This window comes from Acomys minous (genome assembly GCF_964271855.1).
Source record: "Acomys minous genome assembly, chromosome: 2".
Classification (NCBI taxonomy): Eukaryota; Metazoa; Chordata; class Mammalia; order Rodentia; family Muridae; genus Acomys; species Acomys minous.
In genome coordinates this window covers 132159680-132173627 of record NC_140484.1, presented here as the reverse complement: position 1 = coordinate 132173627, position 13948 = coordinate 132159680, and the positions used below count along the sequence as shown (strand labels likewise).

The following is a 13948-nucleotide window of genomic DNA, read 5'->3' as shown; positions in this document are numbered from 1 at the left end:
TGTTTGTGGGTGTGTGCCATTAGCTTTTAGATATAAATCACTTGGAGACTTTAAACAGTGGCTCTTTTGTGTACATGCACATGTGTTAACCATTTGAGGAACTTCAGATTTTGAAATATATAGTTTATTGTATTTCATGGAATTCTTAGAAATGTGGCCATAGCCATTCATGAGGTACCTTTGAATCGAGAGAATTTATACCACGGCATCTTTGGAATAAATTTTATTTCCTGGAAATAAAAAGTTCTTAGGGTTTATGGACCTCTCCAAGCATCTTCATAAAGATTTATCTTGTCTCCTTAGAAGAGAACACTACATTTAACTTTTGGTATAACTTTAGCGGCTCTTTTAAATGTTCAGAGCTTAGGTTGTAGCTATAGCTCAGTGGTCCCTAGCATGCCTCTCGGAGCTCGGTAAAAAAATCCTTTGAAGTCTGTGGATCCTAGCTTAATATCCTCTGCCCCTTTGTGCAGTGCTAGAGCTCGAAACCAGGGCTTTGCTTATATCAGGTAAATGTTCTACCCCTGAACAATTGTTCTAGCTAACAATTTATTCTTTAATGTATAGGCAGAAAACACTGTGAAAACTCAACTCTGTTCTATTTTATATGTTATGCTTACCTCTAACAAGTGAGTTAATAGGAATTATGAAGCTTATCATGCAAATGTTTGCTTAAAAAGTAGACCAGTTGGATTCTTAATTGGATTCTGGGGTAGGGGTGGGGGCAGTAAGCCATAGCCAGGTTTTTGTTTAACCGTTTTGTTTGTTTGTTTGTTTTTGTTTTGTTTTGTTGAGATTGGGTCTTCTTATGTAGGCTGTACTGACTTGACTAATCATCCTTCTGCTTTATCCTCCCGAGTGCTGGGAGTACAGGTACATACCACCATGTTAGCCTAAGCTGTTTAATGATACAGAAGTAACTACAAAAGATTTTGGAATAGGTGTATACATGATGTAGGGCTTTGTCTGCTTGAATGAGCAGAAAGTGGAACAAGGTAGAATGCATAAAACCTTTTATTATGCAGCAGAAGATTCTTTACCTTACTCTTAGCCAACAACATCTATGGAGGGGACAATAAAACTGTTATTTTGAAGCTCACATCTGGGTTGCAATGGCTCTACAAGTAAGGCAGGGTTTGTGGCTGATGGGATTGTCTGTAAAATAAAACACTTAATTGGAGCCTTATTTCAGAGGCAGGGAGCATGATGGCATACAGGCAGGTGCTGAAGTAGTAGCTGAGAGCAGGGGGAGGGAGGGAGAGAGAGGGGAGGGAGGGAGAGAGAAGAAGAAGAAGAAGAAGAAGAAGGGGGGAGTGGAGGGGAGGAGAGAGGAGAGAGAGAGTGGGCCTGGAGTGGGTTTTTGAAACCTCAAAGCCCACCTCCAGTGACACACTTCAATTCAACAAGGCCACCCCTCTTAATCCTTTATAAATAATGCCACTCCCTGATGACTAAGGAGTCAAATAGATGCGCTTATGGGGGCCATTCTTATTCAAGCTGTCACAAACATGATCTAAGAGATTGTTGGGAACAGCATGGGAAGTTTAAAGTGATGAAAACCATGACTTACTGAGGTAGGATCCAGAAGAGGAGCTTTCCATATGTATCCGTTGACAGCCATGACTATATGGATATATCTGACTGTCCAGAAATCTCTCACAGCTGTGAAGTGAGGCGCGCCCTGTTGAAGTAAGGCATGGCTCACGGTTCATCTAGCATAGGCACTGAAGTAGTCCTGAGCACTTCGTTGGTGGACATGGAGGTGAGTTTGGAGATGGTGGCAACTTTAGTTGTAGAGGAAACATCAGCGGTTACAGCATCTGTGGTGGCATTTATGGTGAAGGATATTGTGGCCGCAGGGATGCCTTCAAGGGATTTGGTAATGATAGAGACAGACGTGAGGTAGTGGAAGGAACAGTAGTTTGGCATTATGATCAGTCTTGAGGTTTTGGAGCCATGGAGGGTTACACTCTGCCCCCTGTGGTAGCGGAGGCTAGTCCTTTGCCAAACCCTGAGACCAGTTGGCTGTGGTGCTTCTTGCAGTGGCAGTAGCTATAACATTGACAGCAAGTTTTCATTTGTTTGGGCTTTATTTCTTAGCTCTGTCACCCAGGCTAGCCTCACTCTCAATCCTCCCTCCCCAGTCTCCCAAGTTCTAGGATCACAGGCTAGGTGGGAAGGTGTTGGTTACTGCCAGACATCAGCTAAGCAGAGAAGGGAGCTGGAGAAGTGACAGGGATGTGCAGGTTCTAAGAGTTTGTGAGCTCAGCGCAGCCTGGTGGCAGCAAGGCCTAGCTGCTTTACACAGTGTTCATGTATGGGCTGGAAGATCGATGACCACGTGACTGTGTGCAGCCATTTTAACTGTTCTGTGGAAAGTTACTCTAGAACATTCCAAAGGGAGGTTTAAAGCAGTTGACTCTTTCCCATGTATGCTTTTGATTGTCAGTGTAAATGATAATGGCACTGAATAAATATATCCTTAAACCTATTTTTATTTAAGAGATGTCTTAATTAGGGATGTGGCTTAGTGTAAGAGAACTTGCCTTGTAAGCAAGGGGCCCTGGGATTGCTCTCCAGCACTGTCAGGACAAATACAAACTCAAACAATTAACTATAGACAAAAGTGACTTAATTAATAGGGTTATCTTTTCAGGAAGTGATCTTCCAGCACAGTGGGAGCCTTAGGTGATGACAAGAATGCTGACCGAGTCCTATTAGAATGTGTCATTTCCTTGGGTCAGAACTGCTGTGTTTCAGTTCCAAACTCTTCTCAGATTTTAGGAAAGCAATTTACAGATTGTAATGCTGACAGTGCTGTGTAACTAGCTTGATGATAGTTGTACAACCATCTAATTACACATAAAGACAGTTAAAATGACAACATTAGTGCTGTTTATATTTCACCACTTAAAGACACTAGCATTGTTTATAGTTTGGGGAGATTTTTAAATATATTTTTTTCTGCTAAGTAACAACAAATGAAAAGGTTTTCTCTGAAAATTCTTTTCCTAAAGAGAGTTCTTACATAACAAATTTAGACTTTTTATAATTATATTTTAATCAATTAAAGCTGCCATCTGTCCCTCTCACCTGCTTTGTAAGCTTGTGTTTCTTAAGCACAGAAGCGTGTAGGCTGGGAAGTGGTGTGAGCTGAGCAGCAGCCATGGAGGAAGCACATTAATGGATTCTGGCTGTGGAAATTGTCACAGGTTAACTAACTTTCATAAAAGAAACAAAGTAAAGAGGGCATTAGTCGTTTGATAAGGTTGTGATTCTTTCAGATAACTAGAATAATAAGTTAATCAAAGATCATTTCTGGGTATAGAATTTGAAACATAAGTAGGAATGTAACAAAGTTAAAATTTAAAAATGTTAAATATCTGAAAAGTTAAATTATTTCTAAGATCAATATTTCCTTTTACTCCTCATTCCTATTTCCCCACCAAGTTCAAACTGAAACTGTGATTCCAGAAGCTCACGTGGGTAAACTGTCTAGTTGATGTGTATCTTTTCTATTGCTAAGAGCTCCACGTTGGGCTGCATTTTCCTGTTGTCTGGATGGTTAAGTGGTTAGGTTTTGGGCAGAGTTCAGATGGTTACCATGGTCTAACAACATGACATAACTTAAAAAATAATGGTTGCTTTATATTCTTACACTTACTAATATCATCTCTAGTCTTCATTAAGAGTTTTTCTTATTTTATTTTACATCTACTTATTATGTGTTCCGTGGAGGTCAGAGGGCAAGTTTCAGGAGTCAGTTTTCTCCTCTATTGTCTTTTACACCAAAATCAGTTTCATTGCATGTACTAGCAGTGAACAGTTTTAAAAGTGCAATGAAAAACCCCAATCACATTTTTATCGCATTTTACTAGGATTAAAAAAAAGAAGAAGAAGAAGAAGAAGAATTAGAAATAAAGTTAAGCATGTGCAGTAGGTAGCACACACCTCTAGCACTCTCCCTAGGCAGAGACAGACAGATCGCTGTGAGTTTGAGACCAGCCTGGCCTACAAAGTGAGTCCAGGACAGCCAAGGCTACACAGAGAAACCCTGTCTCAAAAACAACAAAAACAAAAAAGAAAAGAAAGTTAACCACAGAAGCATTTTTTTTTCTGAGACAGGGTTTCTCTGTGTAGCATTGGCTGTCCTGGACTTGCTCTGTAGACCAGCCTGGCGTTGAACTCACAGCGATCCACCTGCCTCTGCTTCTCTGAGTGCTAGGATTACAGGCATGCACCACTACACTGGCTAGCATAAAATTTTAATACTGAAAAACCCAAAATGTGATGTTAAAAGAATTTAAATAAGTGGATTGGTGTCTTGTTTATGAATTTGTAGACTTAATACTGATACGTCAGTAATCCCTGAATGGCTTTTAAAAAATAGTTTTAAAAATTTACTATGATACATGCTAAAAGTTCCAGTGGATTCCCTTATAGAAATGGACATTGAGCTAAAATTCTCCTGTGGGATATCAGAATCCCAAATAGCTAAAACTGCCCAGAGAAAGGTTGGTAGTAAAAATAGTGTGATGCTGGGTTAGGGGACAGATCTAGAACAATGGAATTAGAATTGAGAGTCCAGAAATGATCTGCACATTTGTGATCAGGTGATTCTCAGCAAGTGTCAAAGTCATTCATTGGGAAGAAAAACTGCCTCTTTCCCTGGTGCTGGCAGCGATATGAGAGATGCAAGTCTGAGAACAGACTGAGGTTAGATGTGCAGTAACCCCCCTCAGTGGTGCCCTCAGTGGTGAGAGCTGTCTTATACCAACTGTCTCTAGTGCTTTGCATAGAGTGCTGCTCTAAGTGTGCTTTCCACATGAAACTACAGAACGTTTCAGTGATGCTAACGTTTATCAAGAGTGCTTTGACGGTCAGAGACTTCTCTAGGTGTCGTCATGGAATGCTTCATGACCACAATGTGAGTTTGCTCCCTCAGTCTTCTCCTTCACCAAGATAGAGTTGAAGGGAGCGGTGTGAAATGTTTTTCTCAGCTACTAGCAGTTGTCATTTGTGTGTCTGTAATGTGGACCTGAAACTAGACTAGTCAACTGCCACCTTGGCCGTTGCCCCTGACAAGATGGATTCATGGCCTGGTTGTTAAGGCTGAGTTGTTAACTCCTCAGTACAGAATCCGCGTCTCAGGGCTCAGTGCAGCTTCAGCGTGGCCTCCTCCAGTGGCATCAGACTCCGCACTCCAGAGAGCTGCTCTTCTGAAACTTGCCACGGTCTTCTTTCTTGAACTGATCAGAAAAATCTTTTCCTCTCGTTGTCTGTTTGCCTCACCAAAAGTCATGTATTTGAAATAATAACGCTACCTCTTCCCGCTCCAAATCCTGTCAAAGTGCACATTGTTTACAAGGCATTTTAGAGGAGCTTACACATTGGCAGTTTGTGTGCCTTCTAGGAATACAAATGAACTTTACTATTTTTCTAAGTAAATTATCAATCCAACTTGCTTCTAAGGAACTGTCTTCTTGGAGTGACAGTTGCTTGCTCCAGAATTGTGGGAAGCTTTCCTTAAGTGTTGAATTTTCTTGTTAAAGTGCAAATATGTGTTAAACAGCATCATTTTCTCCTACTAACACCATGTAGCTGTGAGATCTAGGATGGGAGATGCCTCTCAAGGTGCTGGAAAAGAAGAAGTCTGACTGGTAGACAGACTTTCTTTGGCAATGCAGGGTACAGAGAATACTGGGGTGTCCCTCCCTCCCTCCCTTCCTCCCTCCCTCGCTCTCTCCCTTCCTTCCTTCTTTTCTCTGAACCAATTCTGGTATTGATCTTTTTTTTTTTTTTTTACAAAAGAATTCATATGATGCATTCCATTAAAAAGCTAAATAGGGTCAACTGAGGAAATAGTTTCTGTTTGGAGTCATCTATATAGATGTGTCTGTCTTGATTTATTGCAGATACTTATTCATCCAGCAAAATGAACATGCTATAGAAAGGCTTTTCTTACTCCTTCTCAGTTATGTTTTTAATGCCTCTTATGGCATACCTGTTTTATTGTCTGCCCCACTGCCTAAAGAGCTTGACTGTCTTGCATTTGTACTGAGTATGTGATAAATGCTTGGTGAAACATGTGCCAAGCGGAGTTGAATAAAAAGTTAGTTGTAGTGTGGTGTAGGTGACTTCCTGCTGTGTGCTTGCAGTTCTATGGTAGAGTCTGTCTGACACTGGTATAGCATGTCTTACCACATGCAAATTTTAGTTCAGGATGAATTAAAGACAAAAATATAACAACCTAAACTATAAAACTGAGAGGGGAAAAAACCACTTGTAAATCTAGCTCTATAAGGACTGCTGTGTTACTTCATTTATCACACTGTAGCAGCATAGTGGACCTCATCACGCAGTACAGGTGCTGTGGAGTGTGCTCTATAAGTCATGATACAGGAGCTGGAGCTGGCTCAGTGGTTAGGACCACTGGCTGCTCCTCCAGAGGACACAGGTTTGACTCCTGGCATGCACATAGCAGCTCACAAACATTTGTAACTCCAGTCTAGGGATCCAGCACCTTCTTTTGGCCTCCATGGTATTCCAGCTATGCACATGTTACACAGATGTACATGCAAGCAAACCACCCACCCACATAAAATAAATAAAACAGAAGTTGTAGAGTTACAGTACATAAGATAAACATCATGTGTGCTGGAAGACTTTTTTTTTTCCAAGACAGGGTTTCTCTGTGTATCCCTGGCTGTCCTAGACTCACTTTGTAGACCAGGCTGGCCCCAAATTCACAGGGATCCACCTGCCTCTGCCTCCCGAGTGCTGGGATTGAAGGCATGCGCCACCACGCCCGGCACTGGAAGACTCTTAACTCATTGGGACTTAGGTCTTTGGAAACTCAAATGTAATAGAGATTACGCCTAAATTTGACTTCCTAAATGAAAACACATGGCATTTTCCTAAGTGCTTCCATTTTTGTTTCATGGCTGACTTAGACTGATTGAGAAGAGGTTTGGGTCTAACAGGAAGAACAGAGTTTGTTTGTGAGGGGCCTGCGTGCTGTACACCCTACTGAGGCAGTAAAGCACCCCATTCTCCGAAGCCTGGCTGATAGCGTCCTCTCTGTTTCACCAAGGCAGGGTCTGGAAACAAGCCTGAAGCAAGCATCCTCTTTCTCTCTGTTATTTAGTTGATAAATTAACCTGTTTATTCTATTCCATTCCATTCCATTCTATATGTCATGTCATGTCATGTCATGTCATATCATATATCATGTCATGTCATGTCATATCATATATCATGTCATGTCATGTCATATGTCATGTCATGTCATGTCATATCATATGTCATGTCATGTCATGTCATATCGTGTCATATATCATGTCATATATCATGTCATGTCATATCATGTCATGTCATGTCATGTCATGTCATATATCATATCGTATCACGTCATATGTTATACGTACCTAAGGGAATTGTCTTTCTTGGTGAATGGCTTAGAATGGTAGAAGAGAGCGTCATCTTTTCCTAAACTCGTGTATGAACTAATTGTAACTATCTATTCTTTTTTAGGAAGCTAAACACCAAGGTGCAGAGGAGCCAAAGCTGCAGTGACACAGTTCAGGACAGAGTGAGGAGCAGGCTCAGAACAGCTCCAGCCAGCAGAGCCAAGGTACACCTCAGCCTCTGCCTGCTGGGGCGCTTCACTTCTCATCTCCTCCTCAACACAGACATAGCTTCCCCTGCACAGGGCAGCATCAATCCCAGGCAGATTATATTAGTTATGTAGAGATTTTACATATAGATATGAAAGAAGGTTCAAAATAGTAGACAGATGGGGATATAAAGCCATTATAGAGACCTTTTTAAAAGGTCTAGGTGAGTCGGGCATGGTGGTACACCCCTTTAATCCCAGCACTCGGGAGGCAGAGGCAGGCAGATTACTATGAGTTCAAGGCCAGCCTGGTCTACAAAGTCAGTCCAGGACAGCCAAGGCTGCACAGAGAGACCCTGTCTCTGGGGGAGGGAGAGGTCTAGGTGAGACCCATCTTCAGATTTTGATGTTGCTAAGTCTGTCAAGTATGTGCATGTGTCTTGGGCTGGGGATGCCCCATTTTTCAAGCACACATTACCCTTCCTTTACCTTTTCCCCTATCTTCCCACCATCTAAGGACTTATAGAAAAAAGATACATGTGTGAGAGAGCTAGAGGGATGCTCAGCAATCAAGAGTGCTTGTTCTTGCAGAGAACTAGACCCACAACGAACACTTGCTTCCCATGTTAGCTCCAGGGGATCCAACACCCTCTTCTGGCATCTTTGGACCCCTGTACATACATGTACATACATACCCACATATACAAGTTTTAAAATATTAAAAAAAGAAAACACACACATACACACATAATCTTCTGTATTTCTTTCAGGTCCCAACTGTAACTCCAGGCTCCGCCCCCACTATTGGTGTCCTCTTGTCCACTCAGAACAGCCGCTGCCTCTCGGCCCCTGACCTGACCATAGAAAGGCGCCTGCCCTTCAGCTCCCTCTCGTCCTTGGCCTCTTTGCATAGGCCGGAGCGCTCTATCAGCCCAGAAAGCAACGACAGCATCTCCGAAGAGCTTAACCACTTCAAGCCCATCGTCTGCTCACCGTGCACCCCTCCCAAGAGACTCCCCGATGGCCGAGTGCTCAGCCCTCTCATCATCAAGTCTACACCCCGCAACCTGAGCAGAAGCCTGCAGAAGCAGACCTCCTACGAGGCCAGCCCTCGGGTCCTCAAGAAGTGGGAGCAGGTCTTCCAGGAGCGGCAAATCAAGAAGACCTTTTCCAAAGCCACTCTCACCTCCCTGGCCCCTGAAGCAGGGGAAGAGCTGCCAGGCTCTGAAGCTATCCATTCCAGCAAGGAGAGGCCGCCTCTGGCTTTAAGCACAAGGCTGTCCAGGGCCCAGCTGCTCTCAGAGTGTGCTGGGCCCACCTCCACTGCCCTTGACTATTTCCCCTCTGTTAACCAGACAAAAGCAGAGCAGGACTGTATTAGGAAAAGGAGCCATGAGGTCTCACTGGAAACCTGTGCCTCAGAGCACAGAGGAGTAGCCAGTGGGCCTTCTTTGGAAGGGGAACAGTTTGAAGAGTCAAAGTCCACCATAGATGCCACAGTAGTCAAAACTTGCATAAGCACAGTCATGAAGCCCTCCGCAGTTAATTCAGTTCTACCCCAAAATGATGTGTTGGGCGGGGCCCTCAAAACAAAGAAACAGCCAAAGACACACAGTCATTTTGATCTGGCTAATGGTATTCTGGTCAACAGCCTAGGAGAGGAGCCAGTTTCTTCCCTGCGTAGGGGCCGGAAAAGACGCTGTAAGACCAAGCACTTGGAACAAAATGGTGTTAAGAAACTGCGACCACCCAGTGGTGGTGAGGGCCAGGCCTCCAGAGACCCAGGGCTGAGAGGGGTGGGGCAGAAATCGCAACAGGAGGAAGAGGACCCGCAGCTGGCTCTGCAGTCACAGCACACATTCGACAGTGAGAGGCGGACTATGAGCAGGCGAAAAGGACATGTGGAGCAGTATCTCCTGCGGTCCAGCAGCCTGGCCGGGGCCAAGTAGCACTTACTGTACAGTGTAATGTTACCTGCTTTGCAGAGGTCCTTGGCCTCAATCATTTATCCAAAAGAGCTAGCTGAATGTTCTCCCTTTGAGTTTCTTTCAATGGCAAAACACTGTCTAATATGGTTCTGAGAGGCTTCAGGGCCTTGGGATTCAGAAGCCAATGTCTGAATCTTTGGTTGTCTAGGACCTCACCCCCTCAGTGAGCCTACTCTAAAGGCCTCTGGGCCCAAATCTGGCAGCACCCACTTGGAATGAGATTGGGAGTGGCTTCACTCATAAACATGATGGCCAGCGTTAGAAATGGTAGGGAGAGGAGGGGGTACCTTGTTACCCACAGAACCCCTGGCTGCTTACAACAGAGCTGTGTTTTCGCTTAGCCTTGCAGAGAAATATGGGTTCTTCTCAGAGACACGCTGTGCTGTGCTTTGGACGAGGCAAGATAAGTAGACAGTCCTGTTCGTCTTTCCCTCTCCTTTGCCATAGTAACGTCATATACCCAAATCAGGTGAGCTAAGAACTTTGCTTCTACAGAAGTCAATTTGACATTTGATTGATGCTGTGTGATTAACACCTGGTCTTCCTGAGACCTAACTTGTGTCGTCAGCTAGACGATGAAGCCACAGTACAGACATCCAGGTTCCCGTAGCTGCCGTAGCCCACCCTGACCAGGGTCTCCTGGCCACAAGTCCCATGCATTCTCCACAATCATAGGGTGCCCAAAGGAAGTCCAATCCCAGGGCATGCCAGGGCTACCTAGGGAGACTGGCTAGGCACTGAGCGTGACAGTGCAAAGCCCACGTAGAAACAATTAACATTGATGGGAGGTAAAGCATAGGACTACAGTGATCTCACCTAGGCTGTCACAGGCTCCTGTTTTCCAATGAGTCCCAGCCTGTGAGATGAACTATGAGGTTTTCTTACTACTTTCCATGTGGCAATGGCTATCTATAGTTTTTGATCTAAAAATCATGAAAAACTTTTCCCAAAGTCAGGCAGAGACAAAGCTGAGACTCCGTACTGTGGAAACAAGGTATCTAGCTGGATGCAGCTGGTAAATTCAGTCCCATGGACCTTTGGGGTTTATTTTTCTTAGCAGCTGACACCATGTGTCTTTTGCATCCCTGGTGGTGCATGGTGCTTCTGCCCTTCTGGGCTCATTGAGAATATGGATTATGCTATGATTTTAGGGGCTCTCAGGTGGGCTGGCCTTCCCTGTGCACGAGCTGTTATGATAGTTATGTGACTGGCATTTTAACCAACCTTCCAGAGCTTTTATACCCATCCTTTGTTGTCCCCTTGAAAGGTCCCAGCAGGACACTGTGTTAGTTCGCCAGTGAAGTTGCCTTTGATGAGAATGTTTCTGAAACAAAGTCTAGAAGTAGCTGGAGCTACAGACCCACTGCTCAGTGGCTGAGGAGATTACCTGTAGTGCTGTGTCCTCATGGCAGATGTCAGTCTTCTCGGTTTCTAGGAGAGAGAGCTTTAGGTTTCAAATCAGCCAGAGCTGGTTGAGGCTTCTGCAGATGGGAAGGAGGCTGCGGAGTCCCAAGCAGAGTGTCCCCTGAAGCAGACAGCGACTGTCTGCAGCTCGCGGTCGACTGTTTCTGGGGACGCTGGGTGTGTGTGGCCATCACCAAGATAGATGACTTCAGAGGTTGCTCTGGCGGGGCCTGTGTGAAGTGTAGGCATATGTTTTAAAAGCATGCAATAGTCTGATTTTACTCACATCACTTTTACTTCTCGTCCTAACAACTGAAGGCTTTGAGGGCTGCTGGACTGCATGTTAGTGCCCCAAGCAGGAGAGCAGCCCTGGTCTGCAGACACCAGGACATTCCACTGGAGAAACGTTGACATTTCTGCTACTTCATTTATTTCTTTTATGATACTAGTAATTATTGGAAGGCTAGTATTGCTGAGTAGTATCAAAAGCACTTATTTTTCCACTGGCCACCCTTTTATATGTCACTAATCATTAGAAAAATACTTTCAGTTGGAATTAATTTTTGGTTTTGGTAAAAAGATAAAATATTTTAATAGATGAAAGATATATATATTTTAAATAACCCCCTGCCCCTAGTGACTACCTTGATGTTAAGAGTGTGCATAGTGGTGGCAGCAAGTGTGGCTTCAGGTGCAGTGTCACTGCTAAGCGAGTATTGCAGATCCTGGGCTGGACGGTGGCTGCCCTGTGCACCCCTCAGTGAGACCCTGACTGCTGTAGACAGTGTTCTTCCCATCCTTCCTGCTGAGCAGTGGCCCTTGAAGTAGAGGCCAGACAGTCTGTGCTTAGGAGGACTGGCTCACTCTCGAGTCCGCTTGGCTTTGAAGGACAACTGCTTAAGTATCTGCATGCAAGATGCTCTCAGACTCAAGTCACTGAAACCTGAGCACTCCTGTCTCAGTGTGGAGCTCCTAAGAGTAAACAGACAAGGGAAAGAGAGTGTTTGGGAGGATAAGCGAGCTGGAGTGGAAGATACTTCACACAGTAAACACTTTTCCATAAGGCACTGCAGTCCTAGTCACGGTGCACGGTGCCCCCATTCTCCTGTGTTCCTTGTGTATAGGCAGTGTTGATGTTTTTTTCTTATTAAAGAGGAAGTTATGAGGAACAGGAGAGTGAGTCTTTCTGATGGGAAATCTAAGAGATATGTCATCCCTCAAAAGGGCTTGGTAGCCCTTCTGCAAAGAGGGTGACATTCTCGCGTGGCTGCTTGTACCTGTTGGAGGAAGCCATCTGGGCCTAATGGATTGGTATCAAGTCAGGGATTTCTCAGCTAGCACCTGGCCTCTGCCACTTAGAAAAGCTAAGTCTGCTTGAGGCTTGTCTAGGAATCTTTTCCTAACTGACTTCATTTATTTAAAAAACCATTCTTTGTATGGAGGAAGTACTGGCCATAAATGTCTTTTTTTTGTTTTTAAGTTAAAATGCCCCTCAGAAATTACAACTATTTAATTAATTATTGTCTGATTATACACTGGCCACTGACTACAATGAGAAATTGACGACTGAAAGACTGAAAGCTGTGTTTGTTCAGTGGCCATTCCCCCCCTTACCCCCCCCATCACTCCCCCCCCCCCCAATCACTGAGGGACTTGTCCAGTGCAGTGTGTGTGGACATGCATTTGGCTGGAGAATGCATTAGTGTTCTTGAAAGGACGTGCCATCTATGACAGTATCTTCAGTGGTCCTGTTCAGAGATCACACCCAGCAGGTCACCCACAATAGTTTTCATACCTTGTCAGTATTTATGAGTTTGATTAGCTCGGCTTCTTCCATTTCCTAAGTAATTTTGCCAAGGAAGAATAGATTTTCTCCTGCAGTGATTATTGAACTGTTGCCCCTGTTCAGAAGCTGCTTAAAAGCTCAAGTCTCAAGAAACGAGACAGGTCCAGATCACCAATAGGGCTGAAGAAGCCTGTCCTTGAGTGACCTCCTAATGCATCCAAGCTGACCTCTCACCAGAACCAGCAGTGACTTGGGCTTTCTTCCTAGCTTGTCATTGAAACGGAGAGCCATTAGGAGAGGGTGGAGGCTGGCTCATCAGCATGGGGTGTTCAATCAGGGCTAGCCCCAGCCCCTGCCTGTAAATGAAGAGCCACTGTTCTGGTTCCCACTGTAATTCTCTAGGGTCCAAATAATTGTCAGAGTTACACAATTTGTGAACGAAGGGGACATCCAAGTGTCAAGAGGATTTTTAAATGGTTTTTTTTCTGTTTGTTTTATTCAGTTAAGATGTGCCTATATTCCTGAAATATGCCCATAATAGGGAAAATTAATAGGGAAACCCCCATAGTGTTAGGTAAGTAATGAGTGGAATTTTGTTTGGAGTAGTTATTTTAATTACAACCTTGGTTGTTTCTTTTGAAATCAAACTCTATAAGGCCTTAACCCTTTCTTAGCCAGCCCTTCCCTCATCAGTCTGTAGATTTAGCTTTTAGGGTGAATGGAGCTAGGGTAAATCCTTATGACCCAATAGAGTGTGAGGAGCAAATGTTGAGAATGAGGCTGCTGGAAGATGACCCAGAAATGCACCTTTCCCAGATGGTTATCCATTGTAACATTCTAAAGATTGTTTTGAAGAGGAGACTTTGAGGCACACGGAGGTTACCAGTGCAGTCAAACTAGATGGAAGAAAAAAGTGCCAAGCCTGCATGAGCAGATGGCTGTTTATTGCCAGTATTTCTTCTCCTAAGGTTGTTGCCAGGAATGTGGGGACTTAAACCATGTGAGAGCTGACCTTAGACCCTGAGCAAGCGCCCTCCCTCTTCTGGTGTCTAGTCCAGAAGGGGTTAAATAAGGCCATGCTAAGGCCAGGCTTGCTCCTACTCCCTCCTTACCTCTGCGTGTGAGGCACAGCCAATTCAGTCTTCAGATGCCAAG

General features: G+C 44.2%; 1 protein-coding gene across 1 annotated transcript in view; it reads left to right on the top strand.

Moving 5' to 3' along the window:
- Positions 1–13456, top strand: part of RNF169 (ring finger protein 169) — a 60772-nt gene extending 47316 nt beyond the window's left edge. The window contains exons 5-6 of the mRNA XM_084773990.1: positions 7534–7633; positions 8386–13456. Of these exons, the coding sequence (XP_084630116.1) occupies positions 7534–7633; positions 8386–9564 (1279 nt within the window). The 3' untranslated portion in view covers positions 9565–13456. The remainder of the gene's footprint in view (positions 1–7533; positions 7634–8385) is intronic.
- Positions 13457–13948: the final 492 nt, after the last annotated feature.